This window comes from Phoca vitulina, unplaced genomic scaffold (assembly GCF_004348235.1).
Source record: "Phoca vitulina isolate PV1807 unplaced genomic scaffold, GSC_HSeal_1.0 scaffold46, whole genome shotgun sequence".
Lineage (NCBI taxonomy): Eukaryota > Metazoa > Chordata > Mammalia > Carnivora > Phocidae > Phoca > Phoca vitulina.
This window is the reverse complement of record NW_022589749.1, coordinates 7,198,535-7,215,105: the sequence shown is the minus strand read 5'-3', so window position 1 is coordinate 7,215,105 and position 16,571 is coordinate 7,198,535. Positions and strand designations below refer to the sequence as shown.

Here is a 16,571-nt window from a genome sequence, read left to right as displayed (position 1 = left end):
CTTATGGTTTGTCTGGGGCGCCTGGGTGGCTCAGATGGTTAAGCGTCTGCTTTCAGCTCAGGTCATGATCCCAGCGTCCTGGGATCGAGCCCCGCATTGGGCTTCCTGCTCAGCGGGGAGCCTGCTTCTCCCTCTCCCTCTGCCTCTCTCCCTGCTCATGCTCTCTCCCTCTCTCTCTCTCTCTCTGTATCTCTGTGTCTCAAATGAATAAATAAAAAAATCTAAAAAAAAAAAAAAAGTCTCTTATGTCTCCCTCTCTGTTTTCATCTTGTTTCATTTTTTCCTCTCTTCCCCTATGAACCTCTGCCTTGTTTCTTAAATTCCACGTATCAGTGAGATCATATGATAATTGTTTTTCTCCGATTGACTTATTTCGCTTAGCATAATACCCTCTAGTTACATCCACGTCATTGCAAAATGGCAAGATTTCATTTTTTTTGATGGCTGCCAAAACAATCTTTAAAAAGAAGAACCAAGTTGGAGGACTTGCACTTCCCAGTTTCAAAACTTAGTACAAAGTAACAGTAATTAAAACAATTAAAGAAAAAAAAACAATTAAAGACAGACATATAGAATTAATGGATCAGAATAAAGAGCCTGGAATAAAATGTCACATATAAATCATATGATTTAAAACAAGAGTGGCAAGATCATTTAGTGAGGAAAGGACAGTCTTTTTAGCAAATGTTATTTTAAAAACTGAATATCCACATGCACATGAATGAAGGTGGCACTTACCTTATACCATATACAAAAATTAGTTTAAAATAGATCAAAGACTTAAACCTAAGAAGTAAAACTATAAAACTTCTAGCAGAAGACATAGGGGAAAATCTTCACAACATTGGACTTGGCAATGATTTCTTGAATACAACATCAAAAGCACAGGTAACAAAAGAAACAATATATTGGACTACATCAAAATTAAATATTTCTGTGCATCAAAAGACATAATCTACAGAGTGAAAAAGCAACCTATGAACGAATGGGAGAAAATATTTATAAATCATGTATTTGATAAGAAATTAATATTCATAATACATAAAGAACCCCTATAAATCAACAACAAATTTAAAAATGGACAAAGAACTTGAATAAACATTTCTTCAAGGAAGATATACAAATGGTCAACAAGCACACAACAAGATATTTAACATCACTAATACCACTAATCTTTAAAGAAATACAACTCAAAAACCACATTATACCACTTTACTTCCATTAGGATAGCTATTTAAAAAAAAACACACACACACACAACCAGAAAACAACTGTTAATGTGGATATGGAGAAATTAGAAACTTTATGCAGTGGAACTGTAAAATGATGCCACTGTTATGGAAAACAATATGGTGGTTCCTCAAAAAATTGAACATAGAATTATCATTTGATCCAGCAATTCCACTTTTAGATATATACTCATAAGAATTAAGAGCAAGGGCTCAAACAGGTATTTGTACACCCATGTTCAAAGCAGCATTATACACAATAGCCAAAAGATGGAAGTAACTCAAGGGTCCATCAATGGATGAATGAATAAATAAAATGTGGTATAATCATGCAAAGGAATATTATTCAGCCTTATAAAGGAATGGAATTCTGACATATGCTACAACATGGATGGACATTGAATACATTAAGCTAAGTTAAATAAGTTAGACACAAAAGGATGAATATTGTATGATTCCACTGATAGGAGGTAACTAGAGTGGTAAATTCATACAGACAGAAAGAATGGTAGTGCTTGGTGGGAGAAGTGGAATCATTGGATACAGAGTTTCAGTTTGGGATGATGAAAATTTCTGGAGATGGATGGTGGTGATAATTACACAACAATATGAATGTACTTAATATCACTGAACTGTGCATTTAAAGATTTTTTTAAAAGATTTTATTTATTTATTTGACATAGAGAGAGAGTACAAGCAGGGAGAGAGGTAGGGAGAGGGAGAAGCAGGCTCCCACTGAGCAGAGAGCCCGACACGGGGCTCGATCCCAGGACCCTGGGATCATGACCTGAGCCGAAGGCAGATGCTTAACAAACTGAGCCACCCAGGCGCCCCTGAACTGTACATTTAAAAATGTCAAGATGATAAATTTTGTTATGTGTTTTTTACCACAATTTTAAAAAAATTTAATGATTAAAATGGTTTTATGTTATGCACGTTACCACAATTAAAAAAATAAAGCTAGGGTGTCTAGGTGGCTCAGTTGGTTAAGCATGGACTCTTGATTTCAGCTCATGTCATGATCTCAGGGTCATGAGATCGAGCCCTGCATCAGGCTCCAAGCTGAGCATGGAGCCTGCTTAAAATTCTCTCTCCAGGGAACCTGGGAGGTTCAGTTGGTTAAGTATCTGCCTTCAGCTCAGGTCATAATCTCAGGGACCTGGGATCGAGCCCCATGTCCAGTTCCCTGCTCAGCAGAGAGTCTGCTTCTCCCTCTCCCTCTGCCCTCCCCCCACTGCTTGTGCTCTCTCTCTCAAATAAATAAAATCTCTAAAAAAAAAAAAATTCTCTCTCCCTCTGCCCCTCTCCATCCACATGCTCTTTCTCGCTCAATAAATAAATGAATGAATAATAAATAAATAAATATAACTAAATAAGCTAGTGCTTTTTAGCCCTCTTCAGCCCATCCCTCCCATTGATTACAAACAAAAACTCTGGGAAAAATATAAAAATTAACTACTTGAAGACTGAAAAGTAAAAATCAAACAAAGGAGTCAAATATGGAGAAGCAAACTGCACAAAAGTGAGTTTCCCAAACTTTTCTCTCTTGCTCTCTTACAGCTTTTCCTCAAGTGTGCATCCCAATCATGATGCTTCTCAATGAAGGCACCTAAAACTCTAACAGAAACCTATGTTCTAAGCCACATAAACCAGAGAATGTCCCCCTTCAGGCAGGAAAGTGTGGGTGGAATCCCAAAAGTGACAGAGCAAGAAAAGCAGATGTATGATTCCATATAAGTTTCAACCTAACCACTACACTATACATGCACATGACAGCCCAAAACCAGCATAGCTAAGGCTTAGAGAACTAGGCTTAGAGAACTTGAACCTAAAAATGATGAAGTGAAATTCACATTCTAGGGTGCCTGGGTGGCTCTGTTGGTTAAGTGACTGCCTTCGGCTCAGGTCATGATCCTGGAGTCCCAGGATCAAGTCCCGCATTGGGCTCCCTGCTCAGTAGGGAGTCTGATTCTCCCTCTGATCCCCCCCCATCTCCTGCCCCCTCTCTCTCTCTCAAATAAATAAATAAAATTGTTTAAAAAAGAAATTCACATTCTAAACCTAATCAGGTTGACTGTCTGCTAAGCAAAAACATTAGCATTCTCCAGAGAATTACAAAAGAACCCAGAGTCTATGCTATGTAGCATTCACAATGTCCAAGATGAGATCCTAAATTACTTGACACACAAAGAACAGAAATTTGTCACCCATTATCGTGGGAGAAGACAATCAACAAACACCAACTTAGAAATAGCCAGATATTGGATATATCCAACTAAAATTTTTAAAAGCAACTACTGTCATTCATATGCTCCATGAGGTAAAGGAAAATAAACTTGAAATGATTTTGGGGGGTGATGGAAATAGAAATGTTTGTTATCTTAATTGTGGTAATGATTTGATAGGGGTATACATATATTAAAAAAGATAAAATTGTACACTTTAAATAGTGTGGTGTAGGGGCACCTGGGTGGCTCAGTCAGTTAAGCATCTGCCTTTGGCTTGGGTCATGATCTTGGGGTCCTGTGATTGAGCCCCACATCGGGCTCCCTGCTCAGTGGAGGCTCTGCTTCTCCCTCTTCCTCTGCCCTCCCCCCATTCATGCTCTCTCCCTCTCTCAAATATTTTAAAAATTAAATAAATAAATATATGTTGTTTATTGTATGTATAGCTCAATAAAGTTGTAAAAAAAAGAAACAATCATACCTATGCCAAGCACAAGGTAAATATTATTAATGACCATTTTACAGACTAGGAGACTTAAGTTCAGAAATTAAGTATTTGCCTAAGGTTACAAAGTTAACTGGGTTCAGAATTCTATGCAGATTTTTTTTACTTCCAAAGCTATGTTATTTCCTTAGCTGAGAAAATAATACAGTGTTACTCAATTTATGAGATATTAGGAGGATTGAATAAAGTATGTTTCTATGATACTAAAATTCATATGAGATAGTTAACTTATATTAGTACATGGATTTCATACCACCAATTACATGTTATTATTTTCCTACTAAACTGAAAGAAATATTCCCTCTAGTAACAAATCTCAAAGGAAACACGTAACAGTGAGTACAGATTGCATTTTAACCTCTACTTTTTCACATAGCAAGTCTGAGAAATATAAGAAACATTATATACAGATGGCACTGTGTGGGTTAACCTACTGATAAAATCTGTGAAAGATCTATAATCCATACATAATGATACGCAGTATTTCCCAATTTAAGCCACTGCTTATTATATTCTTTTAATAAAAACCATGCATTAATCGCAAGATGTTGTTAAAGACAATTTCATTACATGGAAATACACTCATGCTATGTTAAAAAAAAAGCATTTACAAAAAATTACTTGTTTTAAAATGCATATACCTACAGAGAAAAAGATTGGAAAGATATATAATACATATAAAATATTGTGGGTGATTATGGGTGATTTTAATTATCTTTTTGCTTCTCTGAATTTTCCACCCTTTCTATAATAAACAAGTAGTGTTTTTTAACATGGAAAACCATTAAGAGCTATTGTTTCAAAGTGTAACAACAAACAAAAGGGCCCCACTTACCAAGATGGATTATCTTTGCTTTCTATTTAGGTCTGAGTATACCTGTCTTACAAGATACAGTCACAGTCTAGTACCACTCACCTGTCCAACTGCTTGCAAGTTATAGCAGACAATGTCCTTATTGGCTGCTGAAGTTCCATAAAGAAGTGCCTCAATGAGCCAGCATATCCCCAGGAGAAGGTCAGAGAAGCTCAGATAAAAGAGTGGCCTTATCTGTCAAAGCAACAAGAGCCTCATTTCATAAATGATGTAGCTAGGAGAATGTAACAATCAATTATTTTTATGTTGTACCTTTCTAGTAGAAACCTGGGCACCATTTTTCTGGGGTCTCTGTCATTGGTGGACTGTGGGGAATGTAAAGGAATACTCCAGGTAGGAAGGAATATATAATTGCAACTATCCCAATTGTCCTGGAATCAGACTACTCATGGATAGACTAGCATTGGAACTTCTTCCTCATAAACATATTCCTTCCTCAGATACAGGGACAAAGGAAAAAATGGGCAGATAAGAAATTTTGTGATGGGAGACACACCACAAATAGAAAATTAAAAGTGCTCTAGTTGCACAGCCAACATCCAACAATAGGAAATGAGATCATCAGCTGAGTTTTGGGATATGGTTAAGGACTCAAGAAAAAAAAACAGATTTTTTAAATCTTAATATAGTTTAACTTGCATTTTTCTTTTTCTTTTCTTTATTGAAAAATTGTAAGATATTTAAAGTGTGCAATGGGATGATTTGATATACATGTACATTGTGAAAGGATTTCCCCAAGTTAACACCTCCATCACCACACACATTTACTTTTTTTTTTTTTTTGATGAGAACATTTAAGTTCTACTCTCTTAGCAAATTTCAATTATACAACACAATGTTATCAACTATAGTCACCACATTATACATTAGATTCTCAGACCCTATTCATCTTAATTTTGTCAATGAAAACTCAGAGTAGGAAAAACATCAGTATGAATTGTATAAGCTGCTTTTCAATTTCTGACCCCATCAGTAAAGTTTGTCCTTCTTTATCACTTTCTAGTATTCTTCCCCTTTTGGCCTACCTACTCCCACATTTCTAAAAATAGTATTGGTTAGCCTACAGAGAAAATTATAAAATGTTTATTGAGAGACACCAAAAGAGATCTACAGTGAAGAAATATACTATGCTCATGGATTGTAAGACCTAAGATTACAAAAATGTTGGTTCTCCCTAAACTGATATATAGATTAAATGCAATATCAACTGTATCTCAACATATTTTCTTGTGGAAGTTGACAAGCTGGCTCTACATCTGATATAGAAATACAAAATATAAAGATAACCAAGACATTCTTAATGAAAAAGGAAAAAGAAGACTTGTCCTACACATAGCAAAACTTAATATAAAGCTAGAGTGCAGATACTGTGGTACTAGCACAGGGATAAGCAAATAGACAAATGAAACAGAATCAGAGCTCAAACAAACCTAAGCATAAATAAAAACTTTTTATACATGATAGAAGTGGCTTTTTAAAAAAGATTTTATTTATTTGACAGAGAGAGAGAGCTCGAGAGAGAGCACAAGCAGAGGGAGCAGCAGAGGGAGAAGGAGAAGCAGACTCCCCGCTGAGCAGGGAGCCCGACGCGAGGCTCGATCCTAGGACCCTGAGATCATGACCCAAGCCATCTGAGCCACCCAGGTGCCCCTAGAAATGGCTTTTTTTGAACATTTTTATTATTATTGTTATTATTATTATAGTAAACTCTACACCCAATGTGGAACTCAAACTCACAACCCTGAGATCAAGAGTTGCAGGCTCTGCTGACTGAGCCAGCCAGACAACCCATAAGGCGGCTTTCTGGATCAAGAGAGAAAGGATAGTCTTTTCAAAATATGATGTTGCAATAACTGGGGGTCTATATGGATAAAAATAAAAGTGGACCCCTACTTTCTATCTCACACACTCAAAAATGAGTTCCAACTGGTTTAAATAACTAAATGTGAAAGGCAAAAACCATAAAAAATTTTTTTTAGATAATAGAGGAGAATGTCTTCAACTTCTGGCCAGGGAAATTTTTCCTAAACAAAACAAAAAGGCTCTAAAAGGAAGTAATTGAAAAATTCAACCAGTGAAAAAGAAAAATGTGTGAAAAGACACCATAAAGAAAAAGACACGCCACAAAATGGGAGAAGATTATTTGCAACACATAAAACTGACAAAGGACCGGTATCAAAACAATATTAAAAACAAAAACAAACAAAAACTCTTACAAAGCAATTAAAAAAAACCCAGTAGAAAAAAATAGGCAAAAGGTGTGAACAGGTACTTAAGAAGAAATCCAAATGGTCATAAACATATGAAAATATGCCCAATATCATTAGTAATCAAGGAAACGAAAAATTAAATCCACAATGAGAAAAAAAATTCTACATTCATGGTAAAAATTTTTAAAGTCTGACAATATCAAGGATTAATGGAAACATGAAGCAATGAGACCTTTCATACCCTCTGGCACAACCATTTAGGAAAAGTTTGGCATTATCTAGGAGATATGCCTCTCCTACAGCAATTCCGTCATTAGGTAAATACACTAGAGAAATGTTTGCATGTGTGCACCAGAAGACATGGACAAGATTATTTATAGCAATATAGATACATAAATTATGATATGTTCAAAATACAGAATGCTAAACATCAGTGAAAATGAAATGAACCAGAGCTTTACACAACATGAATAAATCTTACAAATAACACTGACAAAAAACAGCAAATCACAAAACTATATAAAAAATACATACAATATTAGTCCATTTACAAAAAGTTAAAAAATGAGCTGAACTAAATTGTTTAAAGATACATACATTGACAAAACTGTACATAAAAGCAAAGAAATTATGATCACAGAAGTCGGGATAGTGGTTATCTCTAGAAGTGAGGATGAGATTTGTGACCAGTAAGGAGCATAGTAGGTTGACCAGTAAGGAGCATTTTGGTACAGGCAATTTCTATTTCTTGTCCATAGTGGTTATAATCATTCTTTAAGCAGTACATACAAGTTTTATGCTTTCTAATCCATATCTGATATATATCACAAAAAAAGTAAATTAAAAATTTTTTTAGGTTATTATCACATACTACCTAATATAAAAACTAATCTCACCTGTACAAAAGGGAAGTTTTCTAATTCCCCTCTTCCAAATGAGAGGAAAGCTAAGATGCTATACCTTGCAAACAGGGGTAAATGGTCAAGTTGCTTTGGCTAACAGATACAAAAACAAGTGAAATAACATTTTAAACTACATTTAATAAATATCAGATATTATTATTATTTTTACCATATATAGCCTTTGCTCTGGGTAAGCCTACTAAAATTCCAACCAGATGGCACATTCACAGATTCTACTGGCCCATGACCTTCCACAAGTTTATAACTGTTAATGGGTAAAAAATTAAAACTGAACACAAAATAAACTCCGGAGGAGAAAGGCAGCCAAGAGACTTTTGTGAGCAAGAATGTAATTTTATTTATGGTCATTGATTCAATAAATAGCCTTATACAGAGAGAGCTGTTTGCCACTAAAACATACCTGAAGTCTTTGGCAGGGAAATGGAGGATAAAAAGAGGTTTATATAACTTCACCCATGCTTGGAAAACAATGAGTTCTAGTAACAGGAGATAAAGTCAATCAAGTAAACAACAAAAATTAACCGAGTACCTACTGAAATCAAGAAAAATTTCACCCTGCCTATGTTCACAAGATACTATGTTGAATGTAATACAAAGAAAGGTTCGGTATAGCCCATGGTTTAAGGGAAGTGCAATCAAGCACAGTGTGCGGTACTTAGGCAGACACATAAAAGCCTAAGACGTAGTCCTAAATATGAAAGCAAAAACTCTTTTTAAAAAACATGCGTAGGGATGTCTGGGTGGCTCAGTGGTTAAGTGTCTGCCTTCGGCTCAGGTCATGATCCCAGGGTCCTGGGTTCGAGTCCCGCTTCGGGCTCCTTGTTCAGAAGGGAGCCTGCTTCTCCCTCTGCCTGCCGCCCCCCCCCCCGCTTGTGCTCTCTCTCTCTCCGACAAATAAAAAAATAAAATCTTTTTTTAAAAATGCCTAATTTGTACCTAATTTAAATCAAGAGCAGGATAAGGGGTAGGGAAGGGAGGACGTGCATTGTGTGAAAGGCTTTCCCTGGGGAGGTTCAGGTCCAAGTCTGTGCTGGTGAGGTTCATAGGAATACTCTTCTAAAACCCTGCTTCCCAATATTTCTATTCAAATGAAATCAGGTTACAAAGAATATCAAAAGTGATCTTCTTGGGCAAATTAAGTCACGTAAGTGTAATAAAGTATCTGCCTTGAGTGTTATTTAACAATGGCTAGTCTGGCCACTTTCTTCTCTCTTCAGTTTGCTTCTCTGAGTCATTGTTTCATCAGCTAGTCCCCTCAAAGATTCCCTATGGATTTCTCCAATTTACCATATTTATTTTTAACTTAATAGACTATTTTGGTCTTTTTCAGATTATTACTTCCACGTGTTTTTTGCTGTTAAAAATATTCTTTGATGGAGGAAAAAGGAAAACTGGAGGATGGTTGACATTCTTAACCTGGAAAAATTGGAATTTTTCCTACACCAAGAAAACAGAATGTGTGGGAACCAGTGAACTAGTGGTTGCTAAGGTCCTTTAGGCTCTGGTTATGTGAAAGGTATGAGAACTGAAGCCAGAGAAACTAAAGGTCACATCCTAGGCCAAACTAGATCCCACATCTTTATAAAGCTCTGACCCACTGTCACGCCAGAAGTCACCTTAGAGCAGTGGTTCTCAGCCAGGAGAAATTCTGCCTCCCCCAGGAGACATCTGGCAATATTTGAAGATATTTTGGTTTTTACAACCTCAAAGGTAGGGGGAGGTGGTTTGCTTCTAGCATCTAGTGGATAAAGTCTGTTAAACATCCTAATGTGCAGACAGCCCCCTATAACAAATAATCATCCAGTCCAACAGATAAATAATGCAGAGACTGAGAATCTCTGCTTAGCTCTCTCTACTACATAACTAATACTTTATTAACTTAATCATGTATGAATTCAAATTTCAGCAAAGGAGACAAACATTAGGGAAATCTGAATCACAGAAAGATATGTGGCCCAAGATTACTTTGGCAGGCAATGACAATACAGTACCAAGACTTCTACTCTCCAGTTTTACTTACATAGTCACAGTCTATGTCTGAAATTCAAAATCCTATCTTCATTAGGTATCATATTTCAGTGGCTTAAAAAGCATATATGGAGAAAGGCTTTGGAACAAGACAATCCTATACTCAAATTCTAGCTCTAACAACTTACTGGCTATAAATAAGACCTTAGGAATGTCCCTCAACCTTACTAGGATTCCATTTCTTCACTATAATATGAGATTAGTAATATCCTCCTCACAGAGTTGTTTTAAGGATTAAATGAAAAATGTATTTAAAACACTGAGCACATCTGTCTAGAATATAATAAATACTAAATACTGTGTTTAATTTGAAGGGGGACTGTAGTTAAGAGTTGGACTTTTGAAAATCTGTTCTGCTACTTACTATAAAATTTGAACAAGTTATTTCATGACTTTGAGCCTCAATTTCCTTATCTGTGAAATGGAGCTAATATCATCCTTCTCATGGGAAAGTGATGAGAGCCAATAAGATAAAGTTTGTAAAGCACCTAGCATACTTGGAACTCAGAAAGTGTTCAACATACAGAACTATTTTGATTACTAAAGTGGGCCCAATAAAACCCAATCACATTTTCCACATACAAAAGCTCTCCCATTTACATCCTGAACTATATTTTGTCTAATTTTGTGCCATTTGGCCTGGTTAGAGAAGTAGTTGTTACATTTCTCTTAAAATCTTTTCATAGCTAGGAAATACATCTCTCTTCCTAGTCCTCTCTCAATCAGGAAGGTTTTTTGTTTGTTTATACCTTAAATATATATAATTTTTGTTTGTCAATTATACCTCAATAAAAGGAAAGTTTTTTTACTTGATCTTTTTGGTATGAATAATTTTACATAGGATGTATTTTTACTCTGTTTTCACCATTAAATTGTAATTACCTAGAAGGCCTGAGCAACAAACCTAATACTTTTTGAAAAACAAAGTCTCTGAGCTATTTCCTAGCCCCACTAGCAATGTTACCAAGATATCAGTATCAGAAAACTCACCTCTTGGCAGGACCATACTGTGCTTAGAGTGACTAGAGGCTTCAAACAACTCTGTTTCCTAACTTTAATAATCAATGAATAGCAAAAAAGTGTACTTTTTAGTAGGCAATCTCTCAGTATTCAAAGTTATAGTTAAAATAATTACCTAGAAGAAAAGGGAAACCTATTGACTTGTCTAAAATATCTCAGTGTATCATAATGACAAATTTACAAGTAATTCACAGAATTATTCCATTATTTATGGTCACACTTCTCTTATTTATTTCAAAAGCTAAGTCACTAAAAGTTCAAATCCAACACAAAAAGAGTTTGCTCACCTCTGGAGACTTCTGTATATTCTGGAATACGGCATAGGCAATAAGTGAACTTGAGCCTATAACACTGACAGAGATAAAAGATAATCATTAAAAGAGGACTATTGGGGCTCCTTCATTTTTCCTAATGATTTTTTATAGCTTTACTGATATATAATAGATGTAAAATAAATTGCACATTTTTCTAAAATATGGAATGCTTCATGAATTTGTGTGTCATCCTTGCATAGGGGCCATGCTAATCTTCTCTGTATCATTCCTACTGGTTTTGCAAATCAATCCTGTTGACCAAGTCCTTTGATTTTCAGATGTCATTCCTCAATCTGTTTTTTTGTTATTGTTGATGTTACATTTTATTAATCAGAAAATATCAACATGGTAAAGAAAAGCATTTCTCCCTAAAGAGTAAAAGCAAATACCCAGGGGGAAAATGCAGAAAACTCTAGAATTCTACAGCTTTGCTTCTACTACTTTAAACAGTCATAGTACATGAGATTAAATAAATTTACCTCAGAGTAGCCATAACAAATTGTATCCACTGTATTGCAGAAAAAACCTAAATAAAACAAGAGAATAAAATTAAAACTTTTAATTTAATATCCAACCTTACTCCAATTTCACTGTTTATTAACTGTGCAGAGCACAAAGTCTTCAGTGTCTAATCAAAATACCCTACAAGTCTGAGAAGGAGCAGAAAGGCCTCTGGAAAGGCAAGGTGGCTCCTTGTGTCCTCTCTTATTGCTCCATCTCTGGAAACAGTAAGATAAAAAGAACAGAGAAGTGGACAGAAAATGACTAAATGAAAAGAGAGTTGGATGAAAAGATTTAAAAAGGAAAGAATAAAATTAAGATGAGGCAGGAAAAGTTAAATTTTGAGAGAGAACTGACAGATGTGTGAAAAGAATGGATAAAAGGAAAGGTAAACAAATAGTAAATATAGTCGGCTGAGAGCTAGAGAAAAAATAGAATAGTAAGCAATAAAGAAACAGGAAGAAGTAGTAAAGAGATACTGCGAGTGAAAAATACAGAACAAGGAGGAAGAAAGGGGGAGCAAAAAGAAAGAGACAACTTATAATCTCACCAAGTCCCAATTGTCCTCCAGAATGCTAGCCTCCAGCAGGAAGGCCATAGGGTCTTCAGCCCCAGCTATGCTTAAACAGCCCAATCCTTCTCAGGTTCTGAATCTTGAAGCACTGAACAAGTGGCTCCACCCCTAGCCCAGCTGGGCCCCTCCCTACCAATACTGCCCTGTATCTTGAGGACAAGGAAAGAAGGTGGGGACAAGTGGAGGAGAAAGCCAAGCAGAAAGAACAAAAATAGAAAGAGCAGGTGACAAGGAAACAAAGTTCTGAAAAGCATTAAGAATTGTAAGAAGAGGAAGAGACAGGAATAATAAAAAATAGAGAGAATGGTGAAAAGATAAATAGAGCTGCAAGAGAGAAGTGGAACAGAAAAAAGGGAGAGAAAAATAAGTAAGAAAGGAGGTCTGCTTAAAACTTGCCCCATTTAGGGACAAAAGCCTGTGATGGAAAAGAGAGACTGCATATTAAAGCAATCAATAAATTTTTAATAATACCAAGAAAAGCTGTGAAGAGAAGGTGTTAATATCTCATATTTAATAGTAACATGTGAAATATTCTGTACCAAAAATTCCCACCAGAAATATATTAAATTACACGATTCATTTAATATACTTATGTTTATATAACCACTCTGTATAAAGCATTGTGCCACAGAAGATACAAATAAGAGACAGACCCAGACTTCCAGGAGCTTATAACATAGTAGGAAAAATGGCCTGAATACCAGAATCTCAAATTATTTGCATACAAAAAAATACACACTGCCTATCATTTGAACAATATTCGGAAGAACTGGTGAAATTTGGACAAAGACTATGGTAAGGAGAAAGCAGAAGGAAGAACATTTCATTTATATAACCATTTATCTTTCATCTAACTATACTTTCATACACTCTACAAATATTTATTGATAACATAAATTGGATCATTTGCATAGGTTCAGTGATTTAGTGATTTAAATATGTGATTCATTTATTCATATGAGGTTAATATACGATTCATTTATTCACCATAGTGTGGAGTAGAAGAAGGGACATCGTTAAATAGAGGTAGGTTCTGGTGGGAAACTCTTAAATTGGAGGCAGGCTCTAACCACTTTGCTTAGATCATTAGATAAACAGGGGCACCTGAGTGGCTCAGTCGTTAAGCATCTGCCTTCAGCTCAGGACATGATCCCAGGGTCCTGGGATCGAGCCCCACATCGGGCTCCCAGCTCAGCGGGAAAGCCTGCTTCTCCCTCTCCCATTCCCCCTGCTTGTGTTCCCTCTCCTGCTGTGTCTCTCTCTGTCAAATAAATAAATAAAATCTTTATTAAAAAATCATTAGATAAACAAAAAACACAAGTAGATTTCTGGTTCAGAAATCCCTACCATAAGGTCTCAGGGAGTGTTCTGAGGCCTCTAATCATATATCTATCTAATAAGGGTGAGAGGACTAATGACAGTCTCACCAAGTGATAAGAGAATGTTTTTGGACAAAGGACTCTTGTTCAATCAAGAACAATCTCAGATTGTTCAAGGAACAACCATGCCAAATCAGTCTGCTGCTCTTGACATTAAGAACTTTTCTCTCTTGCCACCTCTTCTAAAATGTCTTATGCCACTGACCAAATTCCCATGTGGGGATTTACCTTTCCATTTTTCTCTCTAGATTAGTACCCTATTTTTTGTATATTTATCATCATTCCCCCTTGAAATATCTTTTGAAACATAATCTTCCCATCTTCCTTTTCTGCAAGGGCTAACCCAAGCCCAAATGAAGTGAGTGATACTTATTTTTAGTTTTCTCTTCTTTCACTTAGCTCCTTAGTAAGCTCAGAAACATCACAGCTCACTTAATGTAATGGGTTACTACATTTCATGTATCAATTAAATTAACAGATATTCATTAAACTTCTACCATGAGCAAGAAGTCAAGAAAGACACCTTCCTAGTAAAATATTTTTTATTTAAGCAAAACTTAAATACGATTTCTAGTAATAACATCTACCAATTATCAAGTGCTATCTATGCGTAAGGCTCTATGCTAAGCATTTTAATTGTCAACACAACCTTTGAGGTAAGAAGTAATATTCCCATTTTTTAAAAAAAATTTTAGTAGACTCTACACCCAATGTGAGGCTTGAACTCACGACCCTAAGGTCAAGAGTCCCATGTTCTACCAACTGAGCTAACCAGGCACCCCAGTAATGTTCCCATTTTTCAGACGAAGAAACTGAGGCTTAAAGAAGTCACTTCTAGTGGTTACAGAGTTACCAAGTGGTACTCAAATCAATTCAAATCCAGTCATTCTGACTTCAATAGTTTGCACTCTTAACACACACAATATCCTAATGGAGAACTAGTTAATAGGAACACAGGGAAAGATAATGTTAAAAATTAATGGAACATCAGGGCGCCTGAGTGGCTCAGTCAGTTGGGCATCTGCCTTCAGCTCAGGTCATGATCCCAGAGCCCTGGGATTGAGCCCCACATCGGGCTCCCTGCTCAGTGGAGAGCCTGCTTCTCCCTCTGCCTGCCACTCTGACTATCTGTGCTCTCTCTCTCTCTGTCAAATAAATAAATAAAATCTTTTTTAAAAAATTAATGTAACATCTGGGACGCCGAGGGAGCTCAGTCATTTAAGCGTCTGCCTTCAGATCAGGTCATGCTCCTAGGGTCCTGGGATGGAGTCCCACATCAGGTTCCTTGCTCAGTGGGGAGCTTGCTTCTCCCTCTGCCTGCAGCTCCCCCGGCCTGCTACTTGTGCTCTCTGACGAATAAATAAATAAAGCCTTAAAAAAAAAACAAGTAATGTGGGGTGCCTGGGTGGCTCAGTGGGTTGAGCATCTGCCTTCGGCTCAGGTCATGATCTCAGGATCCTGGGATCCAGCCCCATGTCGGGCTCCCTGCTCGGTGGGGAGCCTGCTTCTCTCTCCTTCTGCCCCTACCCCCACCCCGTGCTCTCTCTAGCTCTCTCAAATTGATAAATAAAATCTTAAAAAAAAAAAAAACAAATGTAACATCAAGGTAGCTCTTCTACTAGGCAATTGCTTCTTAGATATAACAAATGCATAAGCAACAAAAGAAAAAACAGATAAATTGGTCTTCTTCAAACTTAAAAAATTTTCTGCTTCAAAGGATACCATCAAGAAAGTGAAGACAAGCCACAGAATGGAAAAAAATATTTATAAACCATACACCTAATAATGGACTTATATAGAGAATATATAAAGAACTCCTACAGGGGCACCTGGGTGGGTCAGTCAGTTAAGCCTCTGACTCTTGATTTTGGCTCAGGTCATGATCTCAAGATGATGGGATCAAACCCCACGACAGGCTCCATGCTCAGCAGGGAGTCTGCTTGAGATTCTCTCTCCCTCTCCCCCCACTCACGTGCACACTCTCTAAATAAATAAGTAAATAAATAAATAAATAAAATCTTTAAAAAAAAAAACTCCTACAATTCAATAATAAAAATACAACCCAATTTAAAAATGAGCAAAGGGCACCTGGGTGGCTCAGTCGTTAAGTGTCTGCCTTCAGCTCAGGTCATGATCCCAGGGTCCTGGGATCGAGCCCCGAATCAGGCTCCCTGCTCCGCAGGAAGCCTGCTTCTCCCTCTCCCACTCCCCCTGCTTGTGTTCCTGCTCTTGCTAGCTCTCTCTGTCAGATAAATAAATAAAATCTTAAAAAAAAAAAAACGGGCAAAGGTTTTAAATAGAAATTTCTCCCCCCAAATAAACAAATGACTAGTCACCATAGGAAAAGATGATTAACATCATAAGCCAGCAGGGAAATAGATTAAAATCACAATGAGATAACATTTCTCATTTTATTATAGCTATCTCATTTTATTATAGCTTTATAATAATATCTCATTTTATTATAGCTATCTCATTTTATTATATATAATATGCTCTTGCTATCTCTCTCTGTCAAATAAATAAATAAAATCTTTAAAAAAAAAGATAGATAATAGCAAGTGTTGCTGAAAATGTGGAGGAATAGAAACTCTTATACACTGCTGGTGAGAATGTAAAATGCTGCAACCACTTTGGCAGTTCCTAAAAAGGTTAAACATATATGACTCAGCTGCTAGGTATAAACTCAGTTCTACTTCTAGGTATATACCCATGAGAAATTAAACATATGTCCACACAAAAACTTGAACACAAATGTTTATAATGTTGTTATTCATAAAAGACAAAAG

At 36.4% G+C, this 16,571-nt stretch overlaps 1 protein-coding gene and 1 non-coding gene across 2 annotated transcripts in view; both read right to left on the bottom strand.

The window, feature by feature from the left end:
• TMEM116 (transmembrane protein 116) overlaps positions 1-12,452 on the bottom strand; it is a 43,002-nt gene extending 30,550 nt beyond the window's left edge. Inside the window, exons 1-4 of the mRNA XM_032431488.1 lie at positions 12,380-12,452; positions 11,808-11,854; positions 11,302-11,365; positions 4,876-5,007 (exon numbers count right to left, since the gene is read on the bottom strand). Coding sequence (XP_032287379.1) covers positions 4,876-5,007; positions 11,302-11,365; positions 11,808-11,854; positions 12,380-12,427 — 291 coding nt within the window. The 5' untranslated portion in view covers positions 12,428-12,452. The remainder of the gene's footprint in view (positions 1-4,875; positions 5,008-11,301; positions 11,366-11,807; positions 11,855-12,379) is intronic.
• On the bottom strand, positions 11,484-11,587 carry LOC116649103. The gene has a single exon (XR_004302624.1). It is a non-coding gene; the product is annotated as a U6 spliceosomal RNA (small nuclear RNA).
• Positions 12,453-16,571: the final 4,119 nt, after the last annotated feature.